The sequence below is a fragment of the Thalassophryne amazonica genome, chromosome 16 (genome assembly GCF_902500255.1).
Source record: "Thalassophryne amazonica chromosome 16, fThaAma1.1, whole genome shotgun sequence".
Lineage (NCBI taxonomy): Eukaryota > Metazoa > Chordata > Actinopteri > Batrachoidiformes > Batrachoididae > Thalassophryne > Thalassophryne amazonica.
In genome coordinates, this window is record NC_047118.1 from 66,026,548 (window position 1) to 66,040,629 (window position 14,082).

At 45.0% G+C, this 14,082-nt stretch overlaps 1 protein-coding gene and 1 non-coding gene across 3 annotated transcripts in view; one reads left to right on the forward strand and one right to left on the reverse strand.

Annotated features, from left to right (window-relative positions):
• Positions 1–8,148, forward strand: part of sdr42e2 (short chain dehydrogenase/reductase family 42E, member 2) — a 109,123-nt gene extending 100,975 nt beyond the window's left edge. For both annotated transcript variants that reach the window (XM_034189659.1, XM_034189660.1), the window contains exon 12: positions 7,659–8,148. In XM_034189659.1, the coding sequence (XP_034045550.1) occupies positions 7,659–7,904 (246 nt within the window). In that variant the 3' untranslated portion in view covers positions 7,905–8,148. The remainder of the gene's footprint in view (positions 1–7,658) is intronic.
• A 3,179-nt stretch (positions 8,149–11,327) lies between these two features.
• trnal-uag lies at positions 11,328–11,409 on the reverse strand. Its single transcript has one exon. It is a non-coding gene; the product is annotated as a tRNA-Leu (tRNA).
• Positions 11,410–14,082: the final 2,673 nt, after the last annotated feature.

Sequence of the window (14,082 nt, forward strand, 5' to 3'; positions counted from 1 at the left end):
CGGCGCTCTGTCCAAGCTGGCTCCCCGTCGATGATACGGGCAGGAGGCGGCGTCGGACCGGGTGTACAGAGGGGTGAGGTGTGATGTGGTCTCAATCTGGATACGTGAAATACTGGATGGATCCGCAGTGAGGTCGGAAGTTGGAGCCTCACTGCGGCGGGACTGAGGACCTTGAGGATCTTGAAGGGCCCTATGTACCGGGCCTTCAGTTTAGGGGAATCCGCCTGGAGGGGAATGTCCCTCGTAGATAGCCACACCTCCTGCCCGGGCCGATATGCGGGGGCCGGGGATCGTCGACGGTCTGCATGGGTCTTTGCCCTCGTCCGGGCCCTCAACAAGGCCGAACGGGCGGTGTGCCACACACGACGGCATCTCCACAGGTGGGCCTGGACCGAGGGTACACCGACCTCTCCCTCCACCACAGGAAACAAAGGGGGCTGATACCCCAGACACACCTCGAACGGGGAGAGGCCGGTGGCAGAGGACACTTGGCTGTTATGCGCATACTCGATCCAGGCCAGGCGTTCACTCCAAGCCGTCGGGTGTGCGGATGTGGTACATCGCAGGGCCTGCTCCAGCTCTTGGTTAGCCCGTTCAGCCTGTCCGTTGGTCTGAGGGTGATACCCAGACGAGAGGCTCACGGTGGCCCCCAGCTCCCGGCAGAAACTTCTCCAAACCTGCGAGGAAAACTGGGGACCACGATCTGAGACGATGTCTGTTGGTATCCCATGCAGACGTACGACATGGTGGACCAGGAGATCCGCTGTCTCCTGGGCCGACGGGAGCTTCGGGAGGGCCATGAAGTGGGCCGCCTTGGAGAACCGATCCACTATCGTGAGGATGGTGGTGTGCCCCCGGGACGGTGGGAGGCCCGTGACGAAATCCAGACCGATGTGGGACCAGGGGTGACGAGGCACAGGAAGTGGTTGAAGGAGTCCCTGTGCCTTTTGGTGGTCCGCCTTGACCCTGGCGCAGGTGGTGCAGGCCTGGATGTAAGCCCGGACGTCAGCCTCCAGGGACGCCCACCAGAAGCACTGCCGGACCACTGCCACAGTCCTACGCACCCCTGGGTGGCAGGAGAGCTTGGACCCGTGACAGAAGTCCAGGACGGCAGCCCTGGCTTCTGATGGGACGTAAAGTCTGTTCTTTGGCCCTGTTCCAGGATCCGGGCTTCGTGCCAGGGCCTCTCGGACGGTCTTCTCCACGTCCCAGGTAAGGGTGGCCATGATAGTGGACTCCGGTACGATGGGTTCCGGTGGATCCGACAGCTCGGTTTTGATTCATGTTCATGCACCCGGGACAAGGCATCCGACCTCTGGTTCTTGGTCCCGGGGCGGTAGGTGATTCGGAAGTCAAAACGGCCGAAGAACAGTGACCAGCGGGCTTGCCTGGGGTTCAGCCGCCTGGCGGTCCTGATATACTCCAGGTTCCGGTGGTCAGTAAAAACCGTGAAAGGCACAGACGCTCCACTCCTCAAGAGCCTCTTTCACTGCTAGGAGTTCTCGATTGCCCACATCATAGTTCCGTTCTGCTGGGGTCAACCTGCGGGAGAAATAGGCACACGGGTGAAGAACCTTATCGGTCTCTCCGCTCTGGGATAGCACGGCTCCTATCCCTGAGTCAGAGGCGTCCACTTCAACCACAAACTGGCGGCTAGGGTCGGGCTGCACCAAAACTGGCGCAGTCGAGAAGCGCTGTTTCAACTCCCTGAATGCGGCTTCGCACCGATCCGACCAGGTGAAGGGGACTTTTGGAGAGGTCAGGGCTGTCAGGGGACTAACTACCTGACTATACCCCTTGATGAACCTCCTGTAAAAATTGGCGAAGCCGAGGAACTGTTGCAGCTTCCTACGGCTCGTAGGTTGGGGCCAGTCTCTCACCGCTGCGACCTTAGCCGGATCCGGGGCGACGGAGTTGGAGGAGATGATAAACCCCAGGAAGGACAAAGAGGTGCGATGAAACTCACACTTCTCGCCCTTCACAAACAGCCGGTTCTCCAACAACCGCTGCAGGACCTGACGTACATGCTGGACATGGGTCTCAGGGTCCGGAGAAAAGATGAGTATATCGTCCAGATATACGAAGACGAATCGGTGCAGGAAGTCCCGCAAGACGTCGTTAACCAAGGCTTGGAACGTCGCGGGGGCGTTGGTGAGGCCGAACGGCATGACCAGGTACTCAAAGTGACCTAACGGGGTGTTAAATGCCGTCTTCCATTCATCTCCCTTCCAGATCCGAACCAGATGATACGCATTCCTAAGATCCAGCATAGTAAAGATTTTGGCTCCATGCAGGGGGGTGAACACGGAATCTAACAACGCCAACGGGTATCGGTTGCGAACCGTAATCTCATTCAGCCCCCTGTAATCAATGCATGGACGGAGTCCGCCATCCTTCTTGCCCACAAAAAAGAAACCTGCACCCATCGGGGAGGTGGAGTTCCGGATCAGCCCGACAGCTAATGAGTCCTGGATGTAGGTCTCCATTGATTCGCGCTCAGGTTGTGAGAGGTTGTACAGCCTGCTGGACGGGAACTCAACACCTGGAATCAAATCAATGGCACAATCGTACGGACGGTGCGGGGGAAGGGCGAGTGCCAGATCCTTGCTGAAGACATCAGCAAGATCGTGGTACTCAACCGGCACCGCCGTCAGATTGGGATGGACTTTGACCTCCTTCTTAGCATGTAAACCGGGAGGAACCGAGGATCCTAAACACGCCCGATGGCAGGTTTCACTCCACTGAACCACCACCCCAGATGGCCAATCAATCCGGGGATTGTGTTTCAACATCCACGGGAAGCCCAAAATCACGCGGGAGGTAGAAGGAGTCACAAAAACTCGATCTCCTCCCGGTGATTCCCAGACACCACCAGAGTTACAGGTTGTGTCTTGTGCATGATTAAAGGGAGAAGGGTGCCATCTAGTGCCCGCACCTGCAATGGCAAAGGAAGCGCCACCAGAGGGAGCCCTACCTCCCTTGCCCATCTACTGTCTAGCAGATTCCCTTCGGACCCCGTGTTCACCAGTGCTGGGGCTTGAAGGGTTAAATCCCCGCTCAGGATTGTAACTGGGAGTCGTGTGGCAATATGTGTGTGTCCCACGTGAATGTTATGACCCCCCCTTAGCCCAGTCTCTAAGGGCGAGTGTTGTCGTTTTGGCCGTTTGGGGCAGTTTTTCTGTGTGTGCTCTTTTGAGCTGCAGAGAAAACACTCCCCGCAGACCAGCCTCCTCATTCTGTCAGCTGTTCTCATTTTGGCCCTGTGCGTTTCCCTAGCAACGTCAGCAGGGGGAGCTGTTGCTCCACGGAGCGCTGCGGCTGTGGAGCGTGGGGAGGGCGGAACCTTTTTGAACCCGGAAGGGAGAGGGACGGCGCGTGCTCGGCCACGTCCTTCGTCTCGCTCCCGACAGCATTCCTCCAACCGATTGTTTAACCGTATAACGAGATCGATAAGCCCATCTAAATCCCGCGGTTCTTCCTTAGCTACCAGGTGCTCCTTCAGGACCGACGACAGTCCGTTTATGAAGGCGGCGCGGAGCGCAACGTTAATCCAGCCGGACCTCACAGCCGCGATGCGGAAGTCGACTGCATATTCGGCTGTGCGCCGGCGCCCCTGTCGCATTGACAGCAGCACTGTTGAAGCGGTCTCTCCTCTGTTAGGGTGATCAAACACTGTTCTGAACTCCCTCACAAACCCAGTATAAGAGGTAAGGAGCCGTGAGTTTTGCTCCCAAAGCGCTGTAGCCCAAGCGCGTGCCTCACCTCGAAGCAAGTTAATAACATAAGCCACCTTGCTGGCGTCAGACGCGTACATCACGGGTCGTTGTGCAAAGACGAGCGAACACTGCATCAGAAAGTCCGCGCACGTCTCCACACAAACTCCGTACGGCTCTGGGGGGCTTATGTATGCTTCAGGGGATGGTGGGAGGGGTTGTTGAACGACCACTGGAACATTCATATCTCGCACAGGGTCGGCAGGAGGAGGAGCTGCAGCAGCGCCCTGAGCGCTCGCTGCCACCTGTGCGGAGAGAGCCTCCACCCTGTGGTTCAGGAGGATGTTTTGCTCGGTCATCTGATCCAACCGAGCCATAAAGGTGGTGAGGATGTGCTGCAACTCACCAATCACGCCTCCTGCAGACGCCTGTGCACCCTGCTCTCCCATTGGCCGTTCAATCGCTGGGTGACGCCCCTCGGAGTCCATGACGCTGGCTGAGATATCCTGTTGTGAAAGTGTAGTGACACGGACCCACAACAGGGGGCGCAAATGAACGGACAATAGAAGGAGTCAACTTTGAACACTTTACTGTTGTGAATGCCACAACCATACACAGCAGATTATAGAATGATACAAAGTCAATGGATAAAGGTGTCGTGTGGGCAGGCTCGACGATAGGAGACGTCCGTCTAGAGAAGAACTGGAACCACATGATTTCCTCCGCCACCGAACCCGAAGGATACTGGAGCCGCCAGGTCCCGAGTCCTCCAGGTGGCCACCGTCTCCGCGTGTCGGATCTGGTACTGCTGGCGAAGAGCAAAGACAGTCAAGTGTGGGTGTGTGTACACCCAGTAACAACAACGGTGGGAATTCCACCTCCACCTCAAATCACACACTTCCTCTTCTGGCGGCCCACACAACACAACCAACATCTTTTGCAACACTGTGTGATGATTTACCCTCTTTTAAGAATTTGATAATCCTCTCCTTTGTTTCAATCGACATCTCTCATGTTGGATCCATGATTCATGTCAGTCAACTTGGTGCAACAGCTCTCCAAGCTGTGATCACTCCTTTTTAGATGCAGACTAACGAGCAGATCTGATTTGATGCAGGTGTTAGTTTTGGGGATGAAAATTTACAGGGTGATTCCATAATTTATTCGTCAGAATTGAGTGATTACATATTTTTTTCCCTCTGCTTGGTCTAAAAAAGTAACCGTTACTGACTGCCACAATTTTTTTTTCTTGATTTCTTATAGTGTTTCTTAAAGCCAAAAAGTTGCCATTTGAAATGACTTTAGTTTTGTGTCATGTCTGTGATCTGCTTTTTTCTACAAAATTAAACAACTGAATGAACATCCTCCGAGGCCGGTGATTCCATAATTTTTGCCAGGGGTTGTATACCGCCAGTGCTTAATTTGTAAAGTGGGAGGTCCCGGAGCGCAGAGGATGGGTGGCTCCGGTGCAGGAAAAAAAAGAAGGGCGGGGGGGGGCTTGCGAACAATGCTGTGCGTCACACTTAAAATAAACTGCACACCCACACAAACATGCACACACACCTTCACAAATGACACTAACACCCTGGCTTTTCCTCAAAAATTACTACATTTATGTTTGCTGTCTGTCTCTGTACTTTTCTGCCACTTTTGCGCTCTTTTTCATACTTCTCCCTTGTTTCAAAAGTCACCGAACACACTTTACCATAATATAAGCAACATATAGCATACTGTTGGAAAGCTCGGGTTGTTGGCTTGCTGGCTAGCTGGTGGAGCCAACGTCAAAGGTTCTGGAGCGCACGTCCGAGGTTCCGGAGCGCGCTCCGGCTTGCTCTCCCTCAAATTAAGCCCTGTATACCGCCCCGTGCCTTATCTGGTATATAGGTGTTCATCTCACGCTCCCACTTTCTTTTTATCTGAATTGTCTCATTTGTATTGAAATTTGAAAATAATTTGTATAAATGGCTGATGGCTTTAGGGAGTTTATGTCCTAGTTGTATTTTTATCAACAGCTTCTCTAAAGGTGAGGGATTCAAAATCTTTTCCCAGTCTTTGTGCTTTGTTAAAAAGCTTCTTAACTGGAGATATCAGAAAAAATCAGAAGTGGGAAGATGATCAACTGCCCCTCCAGCTCCTCATGCTTTTCTTTAAAGCCTGTGAAGGGTAATTTGGAAAACTGGAGGAATATAATGCAAAGAAGATTTTTAACGTACTGCACATAGTTAGTGTCCATTAACAGCACCATGACATACACCATGATATTCTCCCAATCCTCTTCTGGATCATCCACATGCTCTCTGGCAAACTTCAGACAGGCCTGGACACGTACAGGCTTAAGCAGGGGGACACGCCTGGCACTGCAGGATTTGAGTCCCTCTGTGTGTAGTGTGTAACCTTTGTTAGTTTGGTCCCAGCCCCCTGCAGGTCCTTCATCAGGTCCCTCCGTGTAGTTCTGGGTTTTTTGTTCACCGTTTTCATGATCATTTTGACCCCACAGGATGAGATCTTGCGTGGAGCCCCAGATCGAGGGAGATTATCAATGGTCTTGTATGTCTTCCATTTTCTTCCAGTTGCTCCCACAGTTGATTTATTCACACCAACCTGCTTGACTATTGTAGATTCACTCTTCCCAGCCTGGTGCACATCTACAATTTTCTTCCTTGTGTCCTTCAACAGCTCTTTGGTCTTGGCCATGGTTGAGTTTGGAGTCTGATTGTTTGAGGTTGTGGACAGGTGTCTTTTATACAGATAACGAGTTCCAACAGATGGCATTAATACAGGTAACAGGTGGAGGACAGAAGAGCTTCTTAAAGAAGAAGTTACAGGTCTGTGAGAGCCAGAAATCTTGCCTGTTTATGGGTGTCCAAATACTTATTTTCCACCATAATTTATAAATCTTTAAAAATCCTACAATGTGATTTCCTGGATTTTTTTTTTCTCATTTTGTCTCTCATAGTTGAAGTGTACCTATGTTGAAAATTACAGACCTCTCTCATCTTTCTAAGTAGGAGATCTTGCACAATCAGCGACTGACTAAATACTTTTTTACCCCACTGTATAGCATGCACCATGAGTACCAGTTATGTGCATGCTTGTTTATAAATGTTTGACTGGGGGCCAGGTGACTCCCTCTCAACACGAAAAATTTAGGGGCCAGTCAGAATTTCAAGTAGCAACTTTAGCAACTTAAAAAAAAAGTTTTATGTTGTAATAGTTCTTCCTGGGGTCAAACTTCAATGACATGTGTATGGGTGGGTGGAGGGGGGCTAAAGGTTAACAATTAATTAAATTCCTTAATTTGTTTAATTTCTATTTTTGGCAAAGTTGTATTTGTCTTTGATTGTCCTTCACGTGCAAAAGGCCTTTGTGCATTTCTGCCGGAGCACAAAGTACATTTTAGTGTGACTGAGGTTCATTATTGTCACCGATGGACTTTAAAGTCGCTTTCATGTGGAGGCCATAATGAATTTCATGAAAACTGGTCAAAAACTTTATTATTTAATGTGAAACACAAAAACTGACAAGAAACCTGACATCACATTCCAATTAATTCATTTTGTACTCACCCATGTCACTCAGGGTGCATGTGCAGCAACTTTTTCTCTTTAAAGTTTAATTCTAGTCATCCTGGTAAAGCATGTCCACACAAAAGGAGACATTGCCCACGAGGTACCAGTTGGGGATCCTGATTCAGGCACAGCACGGTGACAGACTTAAATCACATTAAAAATCACAAAATTTTCTGGGCTTTTTAATGACACTTTGGATTTAGCAGGGCAGATGTCTGGTGTGTGAACAGGATTTATTGAGGAGTTTTAACAGCACCATCCAATCATACGAAGGTGTTTACATCTATAGAATTGATTTGGACAGCAGCAGGAGTTTATCAGCAAAACGTTATTTTATTTCATCTGTTTCATCTGCATTCCTTCTTTACAACCACAGGTGAGGAACATCGCTGTGAGTCACACCTTCAAGATTGATAAAGCCCGCCGACAGCTCGGTTACTGTCCAAAGGCCTACACCCTGACAGACTCTGTGGACCAGTACCTGAGGTCGAGACTGCCGCACTCTACGGTGCCGCTTCTGAAGCTGCCTTGGGCTCCTCAGCTACCTCGACACCTCATCCTCCTGCCGCTGCTGATGTGTCTGAGCCTTGTGTTTCTGATCATAGGGATACATATAAATTAGAGACGACATGCCAGTGAAATGATACGTGATCTGTGCCGCCATCTTGTGAGGGACTAAAGGAGCAATCTTGTAAATTATGTGGTATTGAGTTGCACAAAACCACATTAATAAGACATATTAAGTGGTAAAATCCATCAGTTCAGGCAATGATATCACATACCTTTTTACATATTTGGTTTAATTTTGTGTTAACTGTAGAATGTGTTCAGTCTCTAGTTGTTATTTTACAAGATGGAGTGTTTTCATTGTCTGTTATCCGAGTTAGAAAAGATTAACTTTACAGAGTCGGAACACAGAAATGCACCTGCACAAGGACTCCTTTCTGTCACCTGCCATGTATGACAGGTGACATTATTGTTTTAAAATATTTTCTGAAATTTTGAGAGACATCATCATGCAGCAGGAAAAATGGTACAGTAGTGTTCAGAATAATAGTAGTGCTATGTGACTAAAAAGATTAATCCAGGTTTTGAGTATATTTCTTATTGTTACATGGGAAACAAGGTAACAGTAGATTGAGTAGATTCTCACAAATCCAACAAGACCAAGCATTCATGATATGCACACTCTTAAGGCTATGAAATTGGGCTATTAGTAAAAAAAGTAGAAAAGAGGGTGTTAACAATAATAGTAGTGTGGCATTCAGTCAGTGAGTTCGTCAATTTTGTGGAACAAACAGGTGTGAATCAGGTGTCCCCTATTTAAGGATGAAGCCAGCACCTGTTGAACATACTTTTCTCTTTGAAAGCCTGAGGAAAATGGGACGTTCAAGACGTTCAGAAGAACAGTGTAGTTTGATTAAAAAGTTGATTGGAGAGGGGAAAACTTATACGCAGGTGCAAAAAATTATAGGCTGTTCATCTACAATGATCTCCAATGCTTTAAAATGGACAAAAAAACCAGAGACGCGTGGAAGAAAATGGAAAACAACCATCAAAATGCATAGAAGAATAACCAGAATGGCAAAGGCTCACCCATTGATCAGCTCCAGGATGATCAAAGACAGTCTGGAGTTACCTGTAAGTGCTGTGACAGTTAGAAGACGCCTGTGTGAAGCTAATTTATTTGCAAGAATCCCCCGCAAAGTCCCTCTGTTAAATAAAAGATGTGCAGAAGAGGTTACAGTTTGCCAAAGAACACATCAACTGGCCTAAAGAGAAATGGAGGAATATTTTGTGGACTGATGAGAGTAAAATTGTTCTTTTTGGGTCCAAGGGCCACAGACAGTTTGTGAGACGACCCCAGACTCTGGGGATGAGTTTGGATATGTCAAAATACTTGAAGAGGTCATGTTGCCTTATGCTGAAGAGGACATGCCCTTGAAATGGATGTTTCAACAAGACAATGACCCCAAGCACACTAATAAACGAGCAAAATCTTGGTTCCAAACCAACAAATTAATGCCTCGCAGATGTGAAGAAATCATGAAAAACTGTGGTTATACAACTAAATACTAGTTTAGTGATTCACAGGATTGCTAAAAAAGCAGTTTGAACATAATAGTTTTGAGTTTGTAGCGTCAACAGCAGATGCTACTATTATTGTGAACACCCCCTTTTCTACTTTTTTTTTTTTTTTTTTTAACCAATAGCCCAATTTTTAGCCTTAAGAGTGTGCATATCATGAATGCTTGGTCTTGTTGGATTTGTGAGAATCTACTGAATCTACTGGTACCTTGTTTCCCATGTAACAATAAGAAATATACTCAAAACCTGGATTAATCTTTTTAGTCACATAGCACTACTATTATTCTGAACACTACTGTATATCTCTGCAAATATACAACCCTTTAATATACAACCCTACTGCATGAATATTATTCATGCAGTAGTATCACGATACACCTGTCACAATCCCATCTTCACACTGATTATGCAAAAATAATCTGCTGTGAATGTTTTAAATTTAAACAAACAATGTCTGAAGTATAAATTGTAATCCTTGATGTTATCTGTTTCCTATTTGTGTAATTTATACACCATACATCATCACATCATCAGTAGTTGACTTTTCATGGTATCGCTAGTCATAAAAAACATGATACAATTCGATACAGGCTCCCCTGACACAATTATCACGATTCCTGATTTATTGTTCCACCCCTATAATGCAGCTGTAAGTTATATAACTTACAGGTTGTTTATGATACGTGATATGTGACCTGCCTACAATAAACATGAATATATGTTCATGTTTTGTAGCTAAAGGTCAAGCTGTTCCTAAATGTAGCAACGTCTTGATTCAGTAAAAAAAAAAAAAAAAAAAAAAAAAAAATTGAATTGACAAATAATACTGGGAAATAAAAAATATATATAAAATATATAAACAAGCTGTATTTAATGATAGAAGGTGCATTTTCTTTATTATGAGCCGTCGTTTATGACACAGACGGCTCCCTCACAGTTTGGTCAGCTCTTTTACAACTATTTATCATCACAGAGTGTTAACGCCAGAGGTCAACTAGCTTAGAGCGGTGGCCTGGAGGTTTGAGAGGCAGGGTCCATTCCCCATCAATCAGGAAACTCACTAAGGTGCTCTTAAGCAAGGCCCTGAACCCCCACATTGCTCTCGGAGTGCAGCTGGGTGCCTTGCATACAACACAGTGACATCAGTGTGAATGTGAGGCTTCATCCTAAAGCACTTTGAGCATCGTACAGGATGAAAAAGTGCTGTCGAAACTCAGTCCAACCCACGTTTATATCAGGGATTGACCTCTCTTCCTGTCGTCAAACTGTCCATCCATCCATTTTCTATACCCGCTTACTCCAATTAAGGCTCAGTTAGAGGGGTCTGGAGCCTATCTCAGCAGTCATAGGGCGTGAGGCAAGGTACAATCTGGACAGGATGGCAGCCTATCGCAGTGTTGTGTCAAACTACCAGGTACCTAATTATAAATTCTCTCTCATTATGTCTCTGTTGTGTGAAAGCACTGGATTTCTCTAGGGTGTGATATTACAATAATTTATTATTAAAATAATAACAGTATGATAAATATTTAAATGTGCAATGATTGTAATTAAATGCTTCTGGTTCTATTATAAAGATTTGTTGTGATGTAACATATGAAGATTTTAAATAGCTATTTTGTACACTTTTACAATTAAAAACAATAGCAGTGAATGCCAATCATCATTTTATATTTGTAGAAGCACAAATGTTCAATATATTATTTTCATTTGGAAAAATACTTAACTTTCCAAAAATATCTAATAAACATCATAAAGCAAATGGTTTGTCCTTCTTTGTGGTCATAGCACGCTGCCGCCACCAGAGGGCGATGGCACACTGTCAGAAAATACCTCTGTCGAGGTGGAGCGTGAAAATACAAAAAAAGGTCCGATCAACGGGTTTTAGTTTAACTATTTCATGTCATCTTACTGATGACTTGTACTTTGATGGACAATGTAAAAAGAAAACAAATAATGGCAGCGATGGGATTCGAACCCACGCCATCGAAATGACTGGAGCCTAAGTCCAGCGCCTTAGACCACTCGGCCACGCTACTTACAAACCATTTACTCTCCGGTGTGACACACAAGAACCAGACTTCTTTTTTTTTTGGTCCGGTAATTATATTAAATAGCGTGGAACTTCCACCTGCGGTTTGCCAGAAGGCTCATTATTTTCTAAGCCTAGATTTGATCTGTTTTCTTCTCTGCGCCACTCCAATATGAATTTTGTAGTTTAAATTCAGGCCATTTTTGATAGCATAATAATAATAATAATAATAAAACAGTGTTGTACTCCTAAACTGTGGCTGCGCATGATAAAAGTCACATGACATATTCATGTGACATCACCTGTGGGGCGTGGCCTCCATCAAACAGGAAGTTGATTCTGAAAAGCAACAAGTAATAAGAAAAAAAAAAGATATCTGCTCCACGCTGAATTTTAATATGTATATTAGAGGTGGGCGATACCGGGAATTTTGGTATTGATCTGATACCAAGTAAATACAGGCCCTGTATTGCCGATATCGATACTGATACTTTTTCATATTTAAGCTTCATAGAGCCAAAGGATCCAAAAGACCTAGGATAGAATTTTGCCAAACATTGTACGTGACAACAAAATACCTTATTATCACAATCAACATTTTTGTTTAAAAAAAATCACTCAACACAACTTAAAACAAAATCTCCTGAGGTAGAGGGCTGACAAAGCACAATACAAGGGTGCACTACTACGTGTTGTGTGACACAGTGCAGCGTTGCTCTTACAGAGAGTAGACTTTGATGAATCTACATGTGCAGCAGTCACTGCGTGCCAGAGAGAAAAAAAGCTTGAGTATCGATCTTTTTACACGAGGATTGTTCAATATCAGTACCAGCGTTGGTAGCAATATTATCGATATTAGGATCGATCCGCCCACCTTTAATGTGACGCTTTTCAGCATCTCACTATGTCATTTAGGTCTGTCAGACTTTTTTTGGCTAAAAAACCCCCACCACTTTAAGCATTTTTCTTTGTCTCTCACATGCCTGGAAAGTCCACACCATCTCATTTAGGTCCTTCAGATTTTATTTTCAGTGAATGGTTCTGGGGAGCATTAGCATGGATAAACACATTCAGCTTCTAGATACAGCTAGAAGTACAAAGTTTCTGTACACTCTACTGGGTATATTATTGAAGAGAACAACAGGGTTAATGTAAAGCAAACATTGCCGAATCTCTGTAGCTTTCCATGGCCTGAATTCAAACAGGGATTGTGGTTTCCATACAAAATTGCTTGGTAAATATTTCCTGATATTTGCTACAGTATATGCTGACAATGCAACAAAAGACTTCGTAGATTGCCTGCATTTCAGCATCCTTCAACCAAAAAAATATTAACTTACACATTGTCCCCAAGCACACAAGGTGCATATAATCTAACACAAAACTGGTGGTAACTAAAGCTATACCCAGATCATTTAGGGGGGAGGCTGAGTGTTGTGACAGACTGGCGTTCTATCCAAGGTGTACCCTGCCTCATGCCCTATGACTGCTGGGACAGGCTCCAGCCCCATGTGACCCTTAACTGGAGTAAGCGGTTGAAGATGAGTGAGTGTTTGCCTCCCCTCCACTGGAAAACAGGACATAACTGTTAATATATTACAGCTTAAGCCTTTACTGCCATAGACAGGACCTGCACCCAGATAGCACCCCCATGTGGTGCAGTTAGACTGTATATATAGTGTGCAGTACATGTTGAAATCTCAAGTTTCTGTTTAAAGTAATTAAATCTTATACTGCAAAAGAAAAAAAAATATTTGGCTGTGTGCAACCATGAGGTACGAGGCCAGTTACCACAGAAGCCTTATAGACACCACGTCCATGCTATAAGTCAAGGAGAGTCTGTGGAATAGCTTAGAGTGAAACAATTTTCTGACATTTTAGTGACAAACATGCACTGTTTATCATCCAGTTAGCAAACAACTGGCCTCTAGTACATACACACTTCTTCCATTAATAACACATCTTAAACATTCAAAATGAGGACATTCGGCCAAAGGAAATTCTTACTAATACTTTTATTTACTTTACAATCACCTTTATAGTAACAGCACATTTAATTTCACTTATAGTTAACTATTTACAAAGGTCTACACAATGGTCACAAAATCACAGGTCCATCTTTTAAAAATAAAAATTAAACATTGTAATTGTCATAAAAATGCAGACTACACTGTAAACGTGAAAAGAGAAAAGGTTTAAATTATTTGCAAATTTAACAACGTAACAGGTCTTGCACAAAAAAAAAAAAAAAAAATTTAGCTGCTTTACAAAGTAACACTCATTCACAGACAGCACTTCTACAAGTACAAATCAACAGAAACACTGATTCATGCAGTTGCAGAACATAACTGTTGGATTTTAATGTCAAGCCAAAGTACTCCTCATTAGCTGATGATATACTGGTATACATAAAAGAATAAGCCCGTTTTCAACCCGTATTACTCCACATGTACTTAACTGTGAATGTGATTACCCCTCCCCAACACACACAGTGTTTAAGATTATTATATTTAATACTGTGCAAATGGTCAAATGTTGACTGAGTTTTTGTGACAGTGAGCGATCTGTTGTTGATGCTACATCAGATGATTGTTCAGGTTATATAAATGCATCTGGTAGAGGTTTCAGTTGTTTCATCAAACTCTAATGAGTAACAAAGTTAGTATTGACCTCGTTAGTG